General features: G+C 37.9%; 1 protein-coding gene across 4 annotated transcripts in view; it reads right to left on the bottom strand.

Annotated features, from left to right (window-relative positions):
- Nucleotides 1-21,551, bottom strand: part of PRKD3 (protein kinase D3) — an 87,908-nt gene extending 66,357 nt beyond the window's left edge. The window contains exons 1-3 of one of the 4 annotated variants that reach the window (XM_070379728.1): nucleotides 21,375-21,464; nucleotides 15,585-15,658; nucleotides 13,181-14,134 (exon numbers count right to left, since the gene is read on the bottom strand). In XM_070379728.1, the coding sequence (XP_070235829.1) occupies nucleotides 13,181-13,468 (288 nt within the window). In that variant the 5' untranslated portion in view covers nucleotides 13,469-14,134; nucleotides 15,585-15,658; nucleotides 21,375-21,464. Of the gene's footprint in view, nucleotides 1-13,180; nucleotides 14,135-15,584; nucleotides 15,659-20,882; nucleotides 21,210-21,374 lie in introns of those variants that run through there. The other 3 variants (XM_070379727.1, XM_070379729.1, XM_070379730.1) reach the window with 3 other exon arrangements.
- Nucleotides 21,552-24,080: the final 2,529 nt, after the last annotated feature.

The following is a 24,080-nucleotide window of genomic DNA, read 5'->3' as shown; positions in this document are numbered from 1 at the left end:
CTGGGTCAGGAAGAAGGAAATGGCAACCCACACCTGGATTCTTGCCTGGAGAATTCCATGGACAGACGGAGCCTGGCAGGCTACAGTCCATGGGGTCAGAGAGAGTCAGACATGACTTAGCAACTAAACAACAACAACTGCACTACACGTTTCAAATCAAAGTCTGGATTAGATAGAAAGAAGACGAGGAAAGCAAACAAGAATTCTGAAAGTGTGGTAGAAATAATACAGGAAAAGACTAAGAAGGTTCAATGAATACAAAATTCTCAAAAGTTGAGGAAATCATATTCTCAAGACCAAGCTTAAATTCCAGCAACAAAACAAAAAGAAAACCACAATAAGGCACATGATATTCAAACCACTGAAAACCAAGAAGAGAAAAATCTAAATGAAGACTGAGAAAAAGACATGTTGCATACAATTCAGATCCAACATTAAGTAATAAAGAGTACTGCAAGTGTTAAACTGCAAGCGTTAAGTAGGTGAGTGGATAAATATAAAAGATCATTTTTCTCGGTTCTAACTTTCTAAAAACCTAATTTACTGTTAAAAGCAAGAAGAATAACAACTTACTGAGAGATCTGTAACAAAGGTCAATCCTCATTATTTACAGATTCTGCTTCTGTGGATGTGCCTACTTGCTAAAATTTACTTGAAACCTCAAAATCAATATGCTCTGTGCTTTATCAGTCATTTGCAGACATGCAGAAAAGGTGAAAAATCTGTCACTCTGCATATTTCCAATTGAAACTGAACAAGGTGATGCTTTTGCCTTCTTGTTTCAGCTCTCATAGTGTAAAATGCATGTCCTTTTCATGGTCTATTTAGTGCCATGTGTTCTGGACTTGGGGGCTTTTTGATGGCGACTTCTCTGCTTAAAATGGCTGATGTGCTGTCTGCTGTTCCTAAATGCAAGAAGGCTATAATGTGCCTTATGGAGAAAATGTGTGCTAGATAAGCTCCATTCATGCGTGAGTGACAGGGCTTCTGTACATGAGGTCAATATTAATGAATCAACAATATATACATTAAATAAGGTATTTTTAAGCAGAAACATATACAAAACAAGGTCATGTATTTCCTGGTTGACAAAACTGTATCCTGAATGCTCACAGGGACGTAGCCCTGTGTTTTCCCTGAAGCAATGGTGCAGTATTCACTAATACAATGTTTGAGATCATGTTATAAATACCACAAGTAATGAGACTCAACTGTATGCAGTAATCAAGTATGTGACAACAACAGCACAAATGACGACAGAAAAAAGAAATATACTATTCCAAGGACGCACTGCATCACAGTAGTGATTTACGTCACAGTAGTGCACAGCACAGCACCACGCGTTTAAACAGGAGGATACTGTTTAAAGGCAGTTTATGCTAAGATTATGATAAAGCGACAGTTGGCAAATATTTTCTATAAAAGGCCAGAGAGTAATTATTTTAGGTTTGGTGGCCCATACAGTCTCTGTTACAGCTACTTAAGTCCACTGTTGTTCATGAAAGCAGCCATGGGCAAGATACAAATGAACAAGCATGCCATGTTCCCATAAACTTTATTCGTAAAAGAAGATAATGGGGCAGACTTGGCCCAAAGATGTAGTTTGTTGACCGTTGCACTCGAGCAACTGCTAAAAGGAATTTTAGGAGTATAATAAAACAACAGTTAAAAACAAATGGAATTACATAACATACTCAATTTAAAAGAAGGCAGGAAAAAGAGAAAATGATTCAAGACCTAAAGAGAAAAAACAATATATTTAAATTCATTTATACTAAAACTTGTGTTAAACACAAAGTCTAAGCACTTGAAAAGCAGAATTTGACAGAGTAAATTTAAAAAGCATGACCCAACCACATGCACTCTACAAAAAGCCCACATTACACATGAAGGTACAAGAGAGATTATAAGCAAAAACATGTGAAAAGGTACCACAATGCAAAAACTAAACAAAAAAAAGGCAGGAATGGTTATATTCTACCAAAGTTGACTTCAGAATAGGATATATAACCAGATATAAAGAAGAAAAGTTATACTAAAAAAGGGATCAACGTATCAAAGGATGTAAAAATCTCAAATGTGCTTGCAAATTACAGAGCTTCAAAAAACATGAAGTAAAAATTGATTAAAACTGAAAGGGAAAAAAACTGAAAGGAGAAACAAACAAAACTAAAATTATAGCTGGGAGATTTTAATACTACTTTCTTAGTACATTACAGAATAAAAAGAAATCCATAAAGATATAGAAAACACGATCAACCACTTGACCTGTTATTTATAGAAAACTCCACTATACAAAAGCAAATACATGTTTTGTAAACTGCAATTATAACACACAGAATATACTGAAGGACACAGTCCTACACCATAAAACAAATCTCAATAAATATACAGGTTGAAATCATACAAAGTATACTCTTGAGCCAAAACTGAAATAAAAGCTAGAAATCAATACAATAGAAAAATATCTGAAAAACCTCCAAATTCTTCCAAATTAAACAATCAATGGACCAAAGAAGATATCATAAGAGAAATCAGGCAGTTAACTGAATAAAATAAAAATATATCAAAGTCTGTGATACGCAGCTACAGTAGTGGTTGGAGGGAAACTTATACCACCAGATTTATAGCACTTATATTAAAGGGAAAAAGACTAAGCTTCTACCTTAAAAAAACTGAAAAAATAAAGCAAGTTAAACCCCAAAGGAGGTAGAAAAAAGGGGGGAGAAAGACAACAATAGAGAAAAATAATTAAAACCAAGAACTACTTCACTGAAAACAAAGTTGATAAAAACCTGTAGCCAGAAAGAACAAGGACTGAGAAGGGGAATAAACACAGAAATTATAAATATTAGGAATGAAAATGACACCATTACCAGAAATCCTACAGATTTTAAAGGATAATGAGAGAACATAATGGATTTGATAACTTGCATGAAATGAAAATTTTCCTCTAAAGACACAAATTACCAAGGTTCACTCAGAAAGAAGTAGACACTTGAATAGCTCTATGTGCACTGAAGAATAGAAATTGAGTTTAAAACCTCCTCATAAAGAATATTTCAGGCCCAGGTGGCTTCACTGGTGAGCTCTATCAAACACTTCAGAAAGTAATATCAATTTTACACAAATTTCTTCAGAATACAGAAGAGGGAGGGAAATAATTCCAAAATCATTTTGTGAGACCAATAATACCCTGTTAACAAAACCACACAAAGATAATAGAAGAAAAACGACAGGTAAATCCTAAGAAAATATAGGTAAACTGAATCAAACAAAGTATAAAAAGGAAAATATATGGTGACCAAGAGAGTTTGTTCCACAAATGCAAGGTTGGTTCAACATTTCCAAGTAAGTCAATGTAACTCATCATATCAACAGAGAAAAATACATAGATGGAGAAAAAGTACTTGACAAAATTCACAATCATTTGAGATAAAAGTTTTAGCCAACTAGGAACAGGAACTTCCTCAACCTGATGAAAAACATCTAAAAAACTTTATTTGACACCTAATGATAAAAGACTGAATGCTTTCCTTTTAATATTGGGAACAAGGCACAAACGTCCTCTCATCACTTCTATTCCATATTGTACTACAGGTTTAGCCTCCAGTACAAAACAAGAAATGAAATATTGGAAGATGAGACATAAAACTGCATTTGCAAAAGACAAGATCATCTATGTAGAGAACCCTAAAGAAACTTAAAAGTTACTAGAACTAGTTTAGCAAGACTGCAGGATAGTGTGATGTACAAAAAAAATTATATTTCTAAATGCTAAAATGAAAAATCAGAAATTAGAAAATTTAAAAACCTCATTTAAAACTGCATCAGAAACATGAAACACAGGTAATAAATAATGTACACAATTCTGGTGGGCTTTTTGATATAAACCACAAAGCTGATTTTAACATTTATATGAAAATGCAAAGGATGTTAATCGGGCTAAACAGTTTTGAAAAAAAGGACAAAGTTGGAGGACTTTACACACCTGACATCATATCGTCATAAAACCAGAGAATTCAAGACAATGTGGAATTAGTTTAAGGATATCCCTGGGGGGGGAAGATCCCCTGGGGAAGGAAATGGCAACTCACTCCAGTATTCTTGCCAGGAGAATCCCACGGACAGTGGAGCCTAGCGGCTACAGTCCATGGGATCACGAGAGTTGGGCATACTGAAGCAGCTTAGGACAGACGCAGTTTAAGGATACACACATATGTTGACAAAACAAAACAGTATGACTGTGTCCTTACAAAAGGGAAAAATTTGTAGACACAGTCAGATACTTGTAAATAGAAAACGAAGTGAAGACACAGAGAGAACATGACACACAAGCCTTGGCTTCGCTGGTGGCTCAGCTGGTAAAGAGCCTGCACACATGTGGGAGACCTGGGTTCCATCCCTGGGATGGGAAGATCCCCTGGAGAAGGGAAAGGCACCCACTCCAGTATTTTGGCCTAGAGAATTCTCCAGTCCATTGCAAAGAGTCAGCCACGATTGATCATCTTTCACTTTCACCAGAAGCTGGGAGAGAGGCATGGAACAGATTCTTGCTCAGTCTTCAGAAGGAACCAACTCTACTGATCTCCGATTACATGTCTAGCCTCAAGAACTGTCAGAAAATAAACTCCTGTTGTTTAAATTATGTAGCTGTGGTACTTTCATATAGCAGCTCCACGAAACTAATAGATCACCGATAAAAAGAGCTAAAATTAGGGCTTCCTTGGTGGCTCAGTGGTAAAAAGTATACCTGCCAATGCAGGAGACATGGGATCAATCCCCGATCCGGGAAGATCCCACATGCCACACAGCAACTAAGTCTGTGCGCCAAAACTGCTGAGCATGTGCCCTAGAGCCCACGTGCCACAACTACATGTGCCTAGAGCCCACGTGCCACAACTACATGTGCCCTAGAGCCCACGTGCCACAACTACATGTGCCCTAGAGCCTGTGCTCCGCAACAAGAGAAGCCACCTCAGCAAGAAGCTCACGCACTGCAGCTAGACAGTAGCCTCCGCTCACTACAACTGGAGAAAAACACCCACACAGCAACAGAGACCCAGCATAGCCAAAAAATACATGTAAAAAAAGACCTAAAATTATGAAACTTCTAGAAGAAAACATAGGACAAAATCTTATTTTCATTTAGGCAAATATGTTTTTCATATGAAACAAAAGCACCATCCATAAAGGAAAAAATTTATTGTACTTCATTAAAATTAGAAACTTTGGCTCTCCAAATAACATTGTTAAGAGTGACAAATAAGAGTATGGTATAATTAAAAGTATTTAACTTATATCAGATAAAATAGAATTAAAGCCAAAAACTAAAGTGGTCAATTCAACAAGAGGATATACATTTGTAAATATGCACCCAAACAGAGATACCTCAATATATAAGCAAACATTTTAAAAAACTGAAGGGAGAAATAGACAGCAATACACTAGTAACAGGGGGCTTCAGTATCTCACTGTTGGACTTCCCTGGTGGTCCAGTGGTTAAGAACCTGCCTGCCCATGCAGAGAACATGGCTTCAACCCCTGGTCTGGGAAGATTCCACATGCCATGGGGCCAATAAGCCAGAGCACCACAACTACTGACGCCTGCATGCCTGGAGTCCCTGCTCTGCAACAAGAGACCTCACCACAACGAGAAGCCCTCACACCACAGCAGAGAGTACCCCCACTTGCTGCAACTAGAGAAAGCCCGCATACAGCAATCGAGACCCAACTCGGCCATAAATAAATTAAAAAAAAAAAAAAACCCACTGTCAATAATGGATAGATAATCCAGATGGAAAATCAGTAAGGAATACTGAATTTAGGCTACAAATACACTTAATGATTTAGGCAAATATGTTTTCATGAAAAACAAAAGCACCATCCATAAAGGAAAAAATTTATTGTACTTCATTAAAATTAGAAACTTTGGCTCTCCAAATAACATTGTTAAGAGTGACAAATAAGAGTATGGTATAATTAAAAGTATTTAACTTATATCAGATAAAATAGAATTAAAGCCAAAAACTAAAGTGGTCAATTCAACAAGAAGATATACATTTGTAAATATGCACCCAAACAGAGATACCTCAATATATAAGCAAACATTTTAAAAAACTGAAGGGAGAAATAGACAGCAATACACTAGTAACAGGGGGCTTCAGTATCTCACTGTTGGACTTCCCTGGTGGTCCAGTGGTTAAGAACCTGCCTGCCCATGCAGAGAACATGGCTTCAACCCCTGGTCTGGGAAGATTCCACATGCCATGGGGCCAATAAGCCAGAGCACCACAACTACTGACGCCTGCATGCCTGGAGTCCCTGCTCTGCAACAAGAGACCTCACCACAACGAGAAGCCCTCACACCACAGCAGAGAGTACCCCCACTTGCTGCAACTAGAGAAAGCCTGCATACAGCAATCGAGACCCAACTCGGCCATAAATAAATTAAAAAAAAAAAAAACCCACTGTCAATAATGGATAGATAATCCAGATGGAAAATCAGTAAGGAATACTGAATTTAGGCTACAAATACACTTAATGAAAATTTACAGAACATTTCATGCAAAAGCAGCAGAATGTATATTCTTTTCAAGCACACAGAGAACACTCCCCAGGGTGGATCAGATGTTACAGCACAAAACAAATCTTAATAAATTTAAGAACAGTGAATCATATCAAGCCATCTTTTCTGACCACAACAGTGTGAAACTACAAATCAATCAGAAGGGAAAAACACTGGAAAATTCACAAATACGTGAAGATTAAACAACATACAACTGAATAGCCAACAAGTCAAAGTGAAATCAACAGAGAAACAAAAAAATATCGAGACAAATAATGGAAACACAATATACTCAAATTTATGGGACGCAGCAAAAGCAGTTCCAAGAGGGAAGTTCATAGCAATAAACACCTACGCTGAGAAAAGAAAGATCTCAAATAAAGAACCTAACTTTATATCTCAAGCAACTATAAAAAGAAGTAGTAGTAGTAGAAGGAGGGAAATAAAGATCATAGCGGAAATAAATGAAATAGAAACTAGAAAGACAACAGAAAACAAATCAATAAAGCTAAGAGCTGGGTTTTTAAATAGATAAAATAGAGAAGCCGTTATACAGACTTAACAAGAAAAAAGAGAAGTTTCAAATACAATTACAAATGAAAAAGAAGAAATTACAACTGATACCACATAAATACAAAGGATAAGAGGCTACGATGAACAATTACACACCAACAAACTGGACATTTAGAAGTGGATAGATTGCTAGAGATGTGCAACCTACCAATCTTGAATCATAAAGGAGTAGAAAATCTGAACAGATCACTTAATAGTAAGGAGGTTACATCAGTAATCAAAAACCTCTCAACAAACAAAAGATAAGAACCAGAGGGCTTTAATGGTGAATTCTACCAAATGTTTAAATAACAATCCTTCTCAAATTCTTCTGAAAAACAGAAGTGGGGGGAATACTTTCAAATTCATTTTATGAAACCACCATCATTATCCTGATAATAAAGCCAGATAAGGACACTACAAGAAAATTACAGCCTAGTATCCCTGATGAACACAAACACAAATACCCTCAACAAGATATCAGCAAACTGAGTTCATTAAAAGCATCATATTCTCTTGGTGAGGGTGAAATAGGAGAGCAAAAATGGCTAGCTTAAAACTCAATATTCAAAGAACTAAGATTATGGCATCCAGTCCCATCACTTCATGGCAAATAGACGGAGGAAAAAAAATGGAAACAGTGACAGACTTTATTTTCTTGGGTTCCAAAATCACTGCAGACTGTGACTGTAGCCATGAAATTAAAAGACGCTTGCTCCTTGGAAGAAAAGCTATGACCAACCTAGACAGCATATTACAAAGCAGAGACATCACTTTGTCAATAAAGGTTTGTATAGTCAAAGCTATGGTTTTTCCAGTAGTCATGTATGGATGTGAGAGTTGGACCATAAAGAAGGCTGAGCACTAAAGAATTGATGCTTTTGAACTATGGTGTTGGAGAAGACTCTTGAGAGTCCCCTGGACAGCAAGGAGATCAAACCAGTCAATCCTAAAGGAAATTAACCCTGAACATTCATTCAAAGCACTGATACTGAAGCTTCAATACTTTGGCCACCTGATGCAAACAGCTGACTCATTAAGACCTTGATGCTGTGAAAGACTGAAGGCAGGCGAAGCAGGTGACAGAGGATGAGATGGTTGGATGGCATCGCTGATTCAATGGACACGAGTTTGAACAAACTCCAGGGGACAGTGAAAGACAGGGAAGCCTGGCGTGCTACAGTCCATGAGGCTGCAAAGAGTCAGGCATGACTCAGCAACTGAACAACAAGAACAAACAATCAAGTGGCATTTATTCCAGGGATGAAAGGATTTTTTCAACACACCACATTAACAAAATGCAGCATCCATTCACGATAACACCTCTTAACAAAGTGACTGTAGAAGGGATGTACCTCAACATAATAAAGACCATATATTATCAGCCCACAGCTAACATCATATTCAATGTTGAAAGGGTGAAAACTTTTAAGATCAGGAACAAGACAGGACGTCCACTCTTACTACTTTTATTCACCATAGTATTTACTGGAAGTCCTAGTCAGAGCAGTTACACAACAGAAAAAAGGCATACAAATCAGAAAGGAAGAAGCAAACTGTACATGTGCAGATGAAATGACACTATATACACAAAATCATAAAGGCTCCACCAAAAAACCTGTTGGGATTAACTGAAAACTTCAGTAAAGTTGCAGGATACAAAGTCAATATACAAAAATCAATTACATTTCTATTAATATACACTAATAACAAATCATTGGAAAGAGAACAATTTTATGTGCCATGCATCAAAATCCAACTGCAGAAGACATAAATAAAAGGAAAGATCTCTATGTTCATGAGCTAGAAGAATTAATATTGTTAAGATGTTCACACTACCCAAAATGATCTACAGATTCAATGTAATTCCTATCAAAATTCCAATGGTATTTTTCACGAAAAAAAAATCTTAAAATTTGTATAGAATCACAAAAGATTCTAAATAGCCAAAGCAATCTTAAGAAGAACAAAGGTGGAGGTATCATGCCTCTGATTTCAAACTATACTTCAAAGTCACAATACTGGCATAAAAATGGACATGTTAAGTGAATGAAAAAGAACAGAGCCCAGACATAAACCCATCATGTATGGTCAATTAATTTATAACAAAGGAGCCAAGAATAAACAAAGGAAAAGGGCAGTCTCTTTGATAAATGGTGCTGGGAAAACTGAACAACCACATGCAGAAGAATCAAACTTAAGTCCAGTCCTACACTATACAAAAAATCAACTGAAAATGGAATGCAGACTTGAACACAAGACCTGAAACCATAAAACTCCTAGAAGAAAACATAGGAGGGTAAACTCCTTCACACTGATCCTAGCAATGATTTTTTGCTTTTGACATGAGCAGCAAAAGCAAAAATAAACAACTGTGATTAAATCAAACTAAAAGCTTCTCTATAGCAAAGGAAACCATTAAAAAATGAACTGGAGAAAATATTTGCAAATCTTATATCTGATAAAGGATTAATATCCAAATCATATAAAGAACTCATAACACACTATCAAAAGAAAACAACAACTAGCCCTACCTATCAATTAAGAGTAAAAAATGGGCAGAGGAACTTAATATCCATTTTTCCAAAAAAGATATACAAATGGCCAACAAGTAAATGAAGAAGTGTTCCATCAATAACCAACAGGGAAATGCAAATCAAAACCACAGTGAGGTTGTCATCTCCCACCTGTTAGAACTGCTATTGTCAAAAGGGTAACAACACATACTGACAAGGATGTGGAGAAATGGGAACCCTGGTGCACTGTCGGTGGGAATGTAAATTGGTACAGGCACTATCCAACAATACAGAGGCTCCTCAACAAATTAAAAATAGAATTACCATGAGATCCAACAATTCCACTTCTAGTATAAAGTCAAAGGATATGAAATTACTGTCTTGAATGAAATCTGCACCCTCATGTCAGTGCATCATTATTTACAATAGCCAAGACATGGAAACAACCTCTATCTCCACTGATAGATGAATGGATACAGAAAATGTGATGTGTATATACAAAGAGAGACAATGATATATTATTCAGCCATAAAAGGAAGGAAATCCTACTATTTGCAATAATATGGATGGATCTTGAAGGCATTATGATAAGTGAGATAAGTCAAACAGAGAAAGACAAATACCATATGATTTCACTTACATCTGGAATCCACAAAAACCAGAGCTGGTGATTATTAGAGCCAAGGGGTCAAAGGTGGGGAAATGGATACAGTGGTCAAAGGGTACCAATTTCTTATTATAACATAAATAAGTTCTGGCAATATAATGTACAACATGGTGACTGCAGTTAACAATATTTTCTATCTGAAAGCTGTTAAGAGAATGGATCTTACAAGTTCTCATCACAAGAAGAAAAAAACTATGTGTTTTTTCCTGGTTCACAGCACCAGAAATTGCTGTGGGGATTAAGTAGAAAGTGTGCATGAAGCTCTTGATGTAGAGCAGGCACAAAATAAATGCTGTCAATTATAGTCTTCCTCTTTTCCGCTCCCGTATCATTGCTCACCCTGATTCTTTTGCCTTGGTATATACTCCTTCCCTCTCATATTGCTGAAAGGTTATTAATTCTTCAAGTATCAGATGAAATGCTACATTTCATATGAAGCCTTTCACATCTTTTTATCAACCTGAGAAGAGCACTTTTTATCTTAGCTTCACGTTTTACTTTTCATATTTTACTGTGGTAAATGTTTCCCTTACCAAACTATAAGCTTTTGGAGGGAAGGGACAAGATATGGTTAATCTACTCCCTAAAATTTACCAGTCCTCTACCTTTAGAAGGTTTAATACATAAATTTACTAAGCACAGAAATAAGAAAAGCAAGTATGCCCATCAGAGTTTGGGGCGTTAACCTGGAGTTGTGCATGTGCAGGTAGTGAAGTAAGTCATTAGCAAGCAAGAATCCAAGACAAGAGAGAAGATGAAAAGAAGAGAACTTCTGACATGGTTTTTCCATCTCTCAGATAAGTTAGGGATCCATGAAACCTCTCTATAGAACCCCAGAAACTGAGCTGTCTCCCTTAAGATTTCTTTTCAGTTGGGACTTGAGTACGTTGTTCCTTGATACTCCATTCTCCGTCTCTAGAGTAAAGACCTAAATTTAGATTAAATGATTCAGAATTTCACAGTTGAAATTACATATTAGATAACACTCCAACTCAATCATTTGACAGATATGGAAATGTAATCCACAGAAGTTAAACTATGCAAAGTTATACAGTTAATAAACAACAGATCTGGGGAATTCCCTGGTGGTTTATGGGTCAGAACTCTGTGTTCTCAATGCTGAGGTCCTGGGTTCAATCCCTGGTTGAGGATCTAACATCCGGTAATCGTGTGGGGTAGCCAAAACAAACATACAAACAAACCCACTAAAGCTGACCCATTTACAAGCTCAGTACTCTTTTTCACTATACTTAAACAGTTAGAATTCTAGCATATGTCAAAATGAGTGTATAATATGACCATGAGACATATATGCTATATATTTTTGCCAAATACATCCCCATATTACCACAATACTGATTCAAATTCAGTCCACCATGGTATTCATTTTATGCTGGCTATCTCTGAAATTAATAATTCTATTTTATATTTGCATGAAGTTTTACCCTGAGTTATCTTTTATTGAGCTGTATCTTGTCTATTTCTTTGGTGTCACTAGAATTTTTCATGGATTATAATTTCCCAAGCACTTGACCAATCTGACCCAATTTTCATATCTATATTAATGAAGGAGCAACATTAACCCTATATAATCCTGTAGATAATCAGTATGCCTCTGTAGAAATAAAACAACTAAGTAAAGTTTCCAAAGGTCAAAAACTCAGTAATAAAAACTCTACCAAAACATTAGTTATGATTTCTAGAGGGCTCAAAAAAAGAGAAATAATAAAAGTTACAAACTATATTTAAGTCAAAAACCTTAAAGTTAAAAGCCAGCAAAAATATTTATTAAAATCTGTTAACATTTGATGAAAGGGAAACTAAAAGCAAAGACACTTAAAGACATATAGATGGTCTACAGATCTACACAAAGATATCTAACCTTACTTTAGGCCACATTTAAATAGATGTCACTGTTAACACAGAGGAGATATGGGTCATTTTTACAAACCACATAACATTTTTTGACTGTTAATTACTTCTACATTAGAAGATAAGGACAAACCACATGAAGCATAAGGAACTGAAACAAAAACAGTAAGAGGAGGAGCATGAACCCAAATATATTAATCTTACTGATAGAATTTTTAAAACATGAAGTATACTAATTTGTTTGAAACATAGGCTTGGTCCATTAAAAAGAAAGTCATACCAATTCATACTACTTATATGCAGAGTTTTATGATAAAATGTAGAACATACCAGCTCATCCATCAAATCAAGAATACTAAAGAAATTCAGCTAAGAGTCCTTAAAAAATGGCAGGGTATGGGGCAGAGGATGAGGGGATGAAAGAAAATAAAATCACCCTCAATTTTTAAATGTTCATGTATTTTGATATATATTAAAAACTCGTTTACCTAATTTTTAAGAGACAGACAGAGTGTGGTCCTCCGGCAGTTTAAGTGAAATCAGGATCAAAAGGGAATGAAGAGGGTGTACAAAAGGGCGGCACACAGGGCCCCTGGGAAGGAGAGGTGTGGACCTGGACTCCGCTGCCTGGATGGCTGGGCCCCATCCTCTCGGTAAGTACCCTTGATGCCTTTTTTGTGCCTCCTATTAATACCTGCTGACTTTTCTCTGAAAACAAGTGAGATTGCTTAAGTCCTCTTGGCTTTACACTGCTTCTCCTGCTCTTAAAGAGACAAACTGAAATAGTATTTTAAAGCTTGGATATAGTCTCCAGCTATTAGACTCTGACATTTCAGACTATAAGCTTTTAGTCTATTAGGACTCTCTCCCAAACGGTCAGAATTAGGATATAAACACCTGATTCATCCATATGAGTTCACTCATTGTTGTATGCATAATTTATAGAAAAGCAACAGAAACAATATTAATTAGAAAAACTGTTGACATAAATAGCATGCACAGTACCTTTTGATAAACAATGGAGCAGACGAGGTCCTTGACAGCAGATAAAGATAGTTCCTGGGCTTCGATGGTAATGCTCTCCCGTGTAAGGCCAATCTGCAGCAGAAATGAGACTGTATGCACTGAGCCTCTGGAGTTCGTGAGCGACGGTGCACTGAAGCTTCCATTAGAGAGTCGCGAAGAGAGTCCTGTTTTAGGACTTGAACACGGAGAAGGAGCTGGAAGCACAGCAGGAAGAGTGGCAGGTATTACAGACTTCTGAGCTGATGGAGGAGAATTGTTTGCAGACATCTGCCTTTCTTTAATCTTTTAAAACAGTTGTCAATTCTTTTTCAATGGTTATGAAGAGGCCTTAAAATCACAGCGGTAAAAAAATGACTGTAGTTTTGGATTTAGTTGAAAGCTTCTTTATTTCCTCTTTTAAGCCACTCATGCTGATGATGGCAAGTTCTACAACTGTGAGTTGACTATACCAAAGGTCCCACTTCCCTTAGTATCAGTCCCATCAAAAAAGTCTTGTTGTTAGGACCACAACCAGGGTTTTGGGAAGGATTTAACATCACTGAATTATCCTCATCAGAAAAGAGTTGGCATTGTTTATCTACTAAACATCTTCACCTATTTTCTTTTAAGTCTACTCTTGTTTCTCTCTTTTAATTTCAGAAAATACATAATGAATAAGAGTTGTTTTTCTGTCAAATAAAATCCTCCTAGTTTAAAAATTAAAAAGTGTTTAGGATTAATCTATTCAGTTCGTATCCTTTGGTTCATTGATCTAATGGGACACTTTCTCAAATGTCCACACCTTATATCACCTTCTCACATGTCCTCATTTTCATTTTGAAGGAGTAAATTTTTCCAAGATTAAGCACAAAGCTTTTTAAAATAGAACAGGTATGTTCCACTTGATAAACGCGTCCATTGAGAAAGGTTGATGCTTTCTGAAATGTAGGTAGCCTGGAAGAAATTTTTTAAAAACTTTTAGTACTTTATACTCACTTAACGTTATTTTTAAATTGCAAGAATCTTTATGCTTTCTTTAAATAAGTTTTGGTTGTATGTTTATAATTCACCAATAAATTTTAATGGGCAGCCATTTTATTGGGGCCTAGTTATCACAGCCCATAATTTCAGGGACAGTCTCCTGCTCAAAAGACAAAACAGAAACAAAACAGACTCCTGACATTCCTCACTAACACTTGAAACTTAAGGAAGGTCAAAACACTTTATTCCACAAACAACTGAGTTATGAGAAAAACAGAAGGGACAAAAAGAAAAGTAAAACCGATATTGTCATAGAAATAACATAAGTACCACTCGGTTGTACAAAAGATATATAATACTGCCCTAATGTAAATAAGAGTATTCTTCTTTGTATTAAAAGTTTAAATCTAGACAGAAAACTAAAAAAGCATATACTAAACAGTTATACGGCACACAAATAAGTGTAAAAGACATAATTAAGACAGGAAGATCGGAAAAAGTGATCTTGTCACAAAAAAATTTCTAAAAGTAAAAAGGACACTAAGCACGGTTATATTTATCACAGTTTTTCATAAAGACAGTTCAAAAACTAAAAGCATGACCTCATGGCTAAGTGAAATGGCTCAAAAAGAGATGGATATTTCCATTTAGGTTCCATCACATACCTGCAAACAATCCTAATAACAACAAAGAGTGAAGCACTCCGAGCAGCTGTAGAATGGCTCTCTGGACAGTGGTTAATAGGACTAAATAAATTAGGATGAACATAACATAAGATCAAAAACATACAGATATAGTATTAGGAATGAGAAAGTTCAGGAAAACTAAGTCTTAAGAAAAAAGTGCCTAAAGATAACAAAAGCTTTTAGAACTACATTCAGATAAACAATTTGTAACTCATCTTACATTGTACAGCACTTAACATCTTATAAACGTTTATACACTTTATCTCATGGTATGTCTTTCGAACTTGACAACGCAAATACTACTTTATTATTTTTGCAGATGAGACAACTGAAGAACTAGCAGATAAAGTAACCTGCCCAGCATCACATGGTTATTAAGAGGTGGAGTAGGAATTAGGACCTACTAGGTAGGCAAGTTTCATACTTTCCGACCCAGTGGTATCTCCACAATAACATACTATTTCTCAAAGAGAACAAGGAACTGAGAGAATCACTGCTCAGTGAGGATGTTGTTAAGGTTGAAAGAGCACAGAGAAAAGGCAGAATTGCTCAACTTGTGCTTTGCTTACCTTCTCTCAGTTTTTAAACTAAAACTGTAAAAGAGCACTGAGAACTGAAACTTGAGCCTGGTGAATAAGAGAGACTAAAAGATCTTTGAGAATACAAGTCTTCAGGTCCAGATACAATCTACTCCATATTGCAAAATCAGTAAGTGCAATCACAAATCTGACTCTTACCTTCCTCAAGAAAGAACTCAGAGAGAAATAATCATGGACTGGAGATGGAGCAGAGCTGTTTGAAGTTTTCTGGGCTAGAGGAATAGGGAAGCAATTTCAGAAACTACAGAATATAACCTTAATATTAACCTTCAGTCACACGTGAAAACAGATTATGAAAGCAAATGGTTTCTGAATACTCAGAAAAGCATATTATGATCACTAGAGGTGAGCTTGAATTCAAACAGAATAACGCCAAATCAACTATATTTACATCTTTGAAAAATGTGATTATTAGCCTTTTTAGAAGGAGAAAATAATAACTTACAGTAATTGAGTTCTTTCTGCCAGACACTGTTCTAAGCATTCCATATGTTTCCTCATTTAATCCTCACAACAATTCACTTTATAGTTGAGAAAACTGGCCTAGATACGAAAGTACTTGTCCAAGATTACACATTTAGCAAAGCCAGAAAAAAATTAAGTGTATTCTGGCTGAAACAATATTCAAGATGCTATTCCAGTAAAGAAGTTGCTTAAGTATAAGCTGGATGTTAGTGTAGTTTGCTACTCTTTATCAACTTAAAGAAACCTTTAGGAGAGTGCCTTAGAACTCTGGCCTTGATCCTGTATTATTTTTGATTATTTATAAGATTATAAAGACATGGAAAACATGCTTATAAAATCCTCAGATTGTACAGTCTGAGAGAAATAAACTAAAATTCAAGTGAACTATAACAATGACAAGTGTAAAGCTCTGCATTTCAAAAGTTAAATGTGCAATACTGAAATGGAGAAATGCTGACTTAGAACCTGTTCATTAGAGGAGTTATCAACCCAAGAGTTTAACAGCAGCTGCTATTAATAATATGGGTGACTAAAAGAACTAACATAAACCCAAATCCCAGGGACACTGAGAACACATCAGCATCAATCAGAATACTGGTTGCTAATCAGGTTACATTACCACAGTTACATTTTAACGGTTACATTACCACGGTTAACTTTTTTAAAGGCTGTATTGATTTTCAAAAACAACAGAGTATATATCCAGATTAAAGTGAAGACAATGTCATGTGACAAATTATGCATAACAAAAATGAATAAAATGATGGTCTTCAAATATCTGAAAAGGTGTTAAGAGAATAACTGTTTTTTCCCCTATTTTTAAATGGATGATTTATTTATTTCTTGTTCTTGGTGACAATATATTCACTTATGAAGTATTATCCCTACTTACACCACACGCCCAAGAAGCTGAGTTGATGGACAACTTGTGGACACAGAGCAAACGTAAGATTAAGGAATTAACAGAATAATTGGTTTATTCAGTATCACTGCAGACGGCAGAAATAGAATGAAGACAACAGCACTATTTACTTACCCTACAGGATGTTACTGAGGACTGCGCGACTATATGTACAGCACACTTCTGGCTTATCGGAGTGCTCAGTAAGTTTTAGCAATTTTCATAGTAATTAAGAGTAAAGAATTAATAATTAAGCTCCCACTTTACATTAAACTCTGCAATTAAGATAAACTTTATTAAACCCTTGCTATGACCGCAGGGGAGCTGTTTAACTGTTTTACAGAAAAGAAGCCAGAGTTTCAGAATAGTTGCTTGCCCATGACTACACAGCTGAAAGTGATGGAACTGCAATTCACATCAAAGTTCCTCTGACTCCAAAGACCATGTTCTTTATACTATTTCATGTCACCTCCAACAATCTGGAACACGTTTTCTAAACATACATACCTGACTTGAGTAGTTTCCAAAAGCTGAACAAACTTCATAAAAACATTAGCAAAATATCTATGAATAATACTGCATGCAGGTTAAATACTTTAAATTACAAGATACTGCTGTGTTCAATAATAATAATTTATTTTTGATGGCTGTCTTCCCACTAAATTTCCAAATAATACCTGCTAATGTTAGCTAAATAACAGTACTTGTCTTATGATTACAATCAATGATCAGTACTATCAATAACTACTGGTAAACTATGTCTTATTTTTATATTAAAGTATTTGTTAAAGTTTCAGCATGAACACAAATAGAAAAAACTAAGTGAGCTGTCTTAGCTTTTGCCCACTCATTCCGTTTTCCCTCTCCCTGTTTTGTTTTATGAACCTTGATTTGATCTGAGATATAGCATTAAACTATTAAGACTAAATACTAAAAAAACCTAATACCTCTAATTTATTTTGTCTTTATGCTTCAATCACAAAACAAATAGTACATTTTACTAATTTATAAATCAATTAGATATGTTTGTTCCTAATAGCTATGAGTTGGCAAGCATTTTTATTTGAAACATCTCAAATACTCTTTTGGGGAATTATCTGTCATATATTTTATTCAAATGAGCATATAATCTGTCACTATTGTTGAATGGAGTAAAAAAGTGGCATACTAAAGGAATCTTGAGTCCAATCTGCCCTATTATTACTACTGGGTAAAAACAAAGGCCCTGGAGGCTGGGGAACTTAACTGAGAGTTACTTCATGGTAACACCACAATTTGAGCTCTCTCTCAATCCTTCCCTACATTTACATTATCTCATTTCTTAGCAAAGCCTCTAATTATAAGAAGTTCAAAAGCAGCATTTTCATTCAACAAATGTGATGGATCAGATAGTAAAGAATCTGCCTGCAGTGTGGGAGACCTGGGTTTGATCCCTGGGGTGGGAGGATCCCCTGGAGTAGGAAATGGCAACCCACTCCAGCATTCTTGCCTGGAGAACTCCATGGACAGAGGAGCCTGGTCCATAATGTCACAGAGTCAGACATGACTGAGCGACTAATACTATACTTTATCATTTGCTAGACTGTTATGAGAAACTCTAGGGTTGTACGGCAGTGACCAAAACACACGTGGCTACTGCTCTCCCTGGAGCTTGTTGTGTGATGTGGGACACACGCATTAAACAAATATTCATATTAATAGTAAAGCAATTACAAATTATGAAAGGTGATATGACAGAGTATCCTGAGAGGACCTGATTTCAACTGAGGTCACAGGCAAGGCACCTTTAAGGAAGCTAAAACCTAAAGGATAAGTGGGAGTCAGGGAAACAGAGAGAGAAGCAAAGAGGATTCCAGAAAGACAAAACAAATCCAGCTAGTAAATACTCCAAAAGGGAAGCTCATTATTTACTGTAGCCAATGTCCTTCTTGTACTCAGTAAAGGTAACAGTGAAGAGGTACAACACTTTCTCTATTCAGAATAGCATAATATTTACCATGACTCTCTACTAGTAACAGGTTTTCCTGGATTGATTTAGTTTTGTGTGCTAGGAATGCTAACGAATGCAGATAATTTTTTTTCTTCTGTTGATAAGCACTGTATTCTTTTAATATGTAAAAAAGCATGTGGCCTTTTTCAGTGCAATACTTTACAGGTGTCCTGAAGTCAGTATCCATGTTCTACCTTGATACAGGCTTGATTTTGCTTAATAATAACCCTGATGGTGCTTTTATAGTGTATAAAAAAATCCAAATAACTTTATAGTTGGTTTTTTAAAAATCATAGTTTCTAGCAATTCCTCCATCTATTTATTTCCAAAAATGTAACTATTACCTTAGATTAATTAAGTACTATTCCTCCTAAGAGCTCAGCATTAACTAAACCGTTGCTGGTAAAATTCTGCTCATCTAAACCATGGGTATTTGCAGTTCAGTCTTTTCCACCGTCAGAGAGAACAGAGAGTAAGCACACCAAGTCCGCTCTCTCAAGCAGTGAAAAGTTTATCTGCTATTAAGCTTACAAACTTCCAGTCTACAAATTTATGTTGGGCTTGATGTATCTACATCACCTCTCTTTGCATCAGTGGTATCTGAGAAATCTGACTAGCTAACAGCCAGTGAGCTATTTCATACGTATGGTCACTATAAACTGACCACAGAAGTGGAGAAAACTTTCTTCTACACTGAAATTAAAATTAAAACATCTCCAGAACATTATCTCAAGTTTTTTCATTAATGAGACAACTGCTCCAAAGAGGCTCACATACAAGTTCAATTTGAATTACATAATCAGACTCAAAGTACTATCTGCACAGATTATGAATCACAAGCATGATTATTATTAAATCAAATTTAAAACTATATTAGCCAATAATTTCCCAATATCAAGTTCTGTAAAAGTAGTTTCTTTTTAAAATGAGCAATTAATATGGTAATATTTTCATCAACTTTAAATGACCATTTATTCTCTTTCCTCCTGTAGATTTTTCCAATTCTTATATAACTTTAAAAACCTAATGTCCGAAAACTTGATGTATTAAGCTTTTTAGGGGATATGGCAGTTTTTAGGTGAAACACGACCTACTAAGAGATATTTCTATTTGAAACAGGTCACCCCATGAAACTGAAAGCTTATGAAATTTATATATTTAAAAGACTCACTACGATTCGTCTCAAGATAATAAACAAGTCAACATTCTTAACTTAGGATGGAAAACTGACTTGTCAAATATTCAAGTTCCTCTGATCAGGTCGACCACCATCTACATGACCTACTGAAGCAAAACCTAACACGAAGGCTTCTGTGACACGTTTTACATACTTTTATTAAAACTTGTAACTTCTTTTTGGCTGAAATGTCCATGCTTGCTCCGAATCCAGATGCTAACAGGAAGGAGAAGCGGGTTCCTCTATTAAGTAAACCTGGCCTAGACCTCAGTCGGGGCAACGAATCCAAAGATATGCCCCCACCCTCGCTGCATTCAAGTTGGTAAGTAAACTTGATCTAAGCAAAATTACAGCCGCTAAAACTTGAAGAACTTAAGCAGTAAGTACAAAGTAGAAACAGTATAAGAATAATACGATAATCGTTTCTAGAGTACAAATTACGGTCTTTTAAAAGTTTTCATTTGCCTCCACAGCTCATTAAGGCTGTGTCGAACCAAGTTCAGGGTGTAACTTATCCTTCCTAATCAAAGATGACACTGATAGTCTTATTTCCTGTGGGGACGGGTGTGGTTGAAGAGACAGTTACGTCCAAGCCATCAATCTGTGTATGGAAAAGTCTGCAGCTCTCACACATGCCGTCGCTCGATTTATATCCGTGCCTGCTGCACACGACAAGGCCTCTGCTTCTGACTGCGATGACTTCAAATAAAATCTCCAACAGGCAATCGAATAGTCTGTGGTTATTTTATTGCTCAAAGAAACACACGCTCTCCTCAGTGCTTCATCTTAAGAAAAACCTCCCGGGGGTGAGACTGACTCGGAACAACGCGGCAACTTGCAAAACTAAACAAGAGTCAGGAAACTGGGGTGGGGGCTTACGTTCCCTAAGCACCAACGACTCACCACTTTGAGACGGCTGCAAGGAAAAGCGGTGTAAAGAAAAGGGAAAGGCTCATCCCGAATTCGGCAGCGTGAGTGCCGCCCGTCTGGCGTCGGGAGTAGTTGGGGAGGGGGGATCCGCTGAGAGATGGAGACCGAGGGGCCGGGCGCGGTGGTCGCCGGCGTACCGTGACTTCAAGTTGGCGTCGGCGCCCTCGCCGGAACTTGGCCCCATCTGCCGGCCGCGCCGGCGCCCCCGCTCGCCGGGGCGCCCACCGCCCGCTCTTCCCGCCGCGCACTCGGCCAACTTCCCGCCCAGCCCCGGCGGCCGCCGCCCAGCCCGGCGCGGGGTCCGAGTCCCGCCGCCCTCGTTGCCGCCGCCGCGTGCGGACGGGTGGGGGAGGGGCGGCCGCCGCCAACGCCGCCTCACCCGACGGGCCGGGAGAACAAAGCGGCGGCCGCGGCGGCGCTAACTTTTTCGGTGTCTGTTCCGCGCTGCCCGAGGCGATTACTTACAGAGCCTGGCTCGGCCGGTCGTGAGAAAGTCCAAGCCTGCCAGCGTCTGGGTCCTGGAGCAGGAGCCAGCGAGGCTTCACGCGCCTCGCAGAATCCCGCCCGCCACAGGCGCCCCTTCTTCCCTCCCTCCCTCCGCCCCGTCCCGTCCTGAGGCCCGAGGGCGGGGGGCCGGGGCGCGCGAGGCGGGGGCGCGCGAGAGGCGGGGGCGCGCGGCCGGCGCGGGGCCTGCCGGGAGCTGTAGTCTCCCCGCGAGCTCGAAGCCGTGGTGGCCGCGTGGGGCTGTGGCTTGACCCCGCGCGGGAGCAACAGGAGCTTCGGGTGCTTTCGGGCTCACTCTGCACCCTCCGAGATACGGAGGGGCGCGACCGTGTACATATTCCAGTTACGCACTGTACTTGATACCCATTATTGCTACTGAACTGCCTTTTTCTCTTTTGTCCTCCGCTCTGATGTAGATGATGGTGGCAAGAGGGCAGGAGGTGGTGACAAGTCCGGAACTTGCTAGGGGTCTACAGTAGAGAACAGTTTCCACACTGAGGTATCTTCTCACTGCTCCTCCAGTTTCCCTCCCCAGTGCTTAGCCTTCAGGTGGCCACTTGGCACTGCATCCCAGGGTGTTCCACACTTAGGCAGATACATCCAGAGCCCTTCACCTAAAGCAGAATAAACCGGGTCTGCCTTCAGTATGTTTTGTGTATCCTACTTGTCCATCTTTAAACTTGAGTGTGTCCCCTATCATCGGAGCAAAGTGAAGTCAAGAATCATGGAACCTAGGCTTCCACGTGGCATTGACAAGGGCGACAATGCCAGGTGAGGAGAGACGTGGGTGGAAGGAGATCTAGAGGGAAAATACCTTAGGTGTTGAATTAGACATGTTTTGCGTGGGAGAAAATCCTAAACAGCTCACAAACACACATAGTCCCAGAAACGGCCTAGTCCTCCTGAGGTCCAAATTTCATCCCCACAGTCCTTAAGTAAAATATATTCAAAGAAGCCGATGGGTTGCAGTCAATAATTCATCCATCCAGTGCAGAGGTCGAGGACAGTCTTTTGAGATTAGGAAGAAAAAAAGCCAAATGGGTCCCCACTTTTTATTCCAAGTCATCAATCTTACTGGATGTCCCTGGCTTTAAAGTTAAATGGGAATTTAAAAATAATTTATATTAAAGATGGGGCAAGTAAAATTGTGTATAACTCTGGTCTACTCTGAAGCTATATTTTTAAAAGACATGTCTGAAACATTTTGGGGAATTCGAAGATACTGCATGTCTCATATTCAGTAATATCTAATTCAATCTAATTATATTTTATATGTAGTATTATTCTGCTATTCTTTTGCATTAAAATTGAAAGTAAACCCACTCAAGGTTATGTTTAAAATTAAAAACGTACCTAGGCTCTTACCTAACTTTGCCTTTTTCTTCCCTTCACTTCCCAACTGACGTTTTAGTCCAACCCCAAATATCCTCTCTCAGCAAGACTCCCAGGAGCTCATTGGACCTGTTTACACCCAGTCCTTCTTACTGCTGCTGCTGCTGCTAAGTCACTTCAGTCGTATCCAACTCTGTGTGACCCCATAAATGGCAGCCCACCAGGCTCCCCCATCCCTGGGATTCTCTAGGCAAGAACACTGGACTGGGTTGCAATTTCCTTCTCCAATGCATGAAAGTGAAAAGTGAAAGGAAAGTCGCTCAGTCATGTCCAACACTTCGTGACCCCATGGACTGCAGCCTACCAGACTCCTCCATCCATGGGATTTTCCAGGCAAGAGTACTAGAGTGGGGTGCCATCGCCTTACTAGTGACTTCCATTTTCACTCGTGGTTCTTAAAGAGACAGAAGTTACTCTTTCTAGAAGTAACTTTTCTAAATGAAGCAAGTTGCTATTTTATAGAGGTGCAAATGCATGTGTGTGTGTGTGTTTGTATGAGGCTTCTCAGGTGGCTCAGTGGTAAAAAATCTGCCTGCCATGCAGGAGACGCAAGTTTGATCCCTGGGTGGAGAAGATGCCCCAGAGTAGGAAATAATAACCTGCTCCAGTTATTTTTCCTAGAAAATTCCATAGACAGAGGAGCCTGGGTGGCTACGATCTATGGGGTCACAAAGAGTCAGACACGCTTAGCACACATGCATGTGTATATATATACATACATATATTGATATATGTATGTATATCTTCATTTCATTTCCACTTTTTCACTTCTCTTTTTAAAAATAAAATCATCTCCTCCATTCTAGTTGAATCTTTCAACAATATATTTAAGACTATCTGTACCTGTAATTTTTTTGCTTGACATGAACTATAATTTTCTCAAGATGTTCCATTCCTATTCCAAGAGGACTGAAGGAATAAAGATTAGGTATATTAAGTAAATGTGAGATTTTTATACTTGAGAGAAAATATAATCAGACTAAGATGAAAAAGATTTTTCTTCCTGCTGGTGTTTTTTGAAAACTAGGAGTTTAGTCTTTGTCTTCTGTGACTGTAGTTGCAAATATTGTCCTAGATTTATTCCACATACACCCCACTGCGCCTTAATGGTTAACAACATAACCATTCACATATGTTACCTAATAGAAGCAAAGAGAGTCAACACTGCTGTGACTTAAGGTAGCAGAGCATCCTGATTCGGAATCCAAAATGCAGTAAAACATGATTTGTTAAGGCCCCACTGGAAGCAATAGTCATTAAAAAAAAAAATTTGAG

This window comes from Bos mutus, chromosome 11, assembly GCF_027580195.1.
Source record: "Bos mutus isolate GX-2022 chromosome 11, NWIPB_WYAK_1.1, whole genome shotgun sequence".
NCBI lineage: Eukaryota > Metazoa > Chordata > Mammalia > Artiodactyla > Bovidae > Bos > Bos mutus.
Note: the sequence above shows the minus strand (reverse complement) of the source record. Positions and strands in the feature narration are given on the sequence as shown.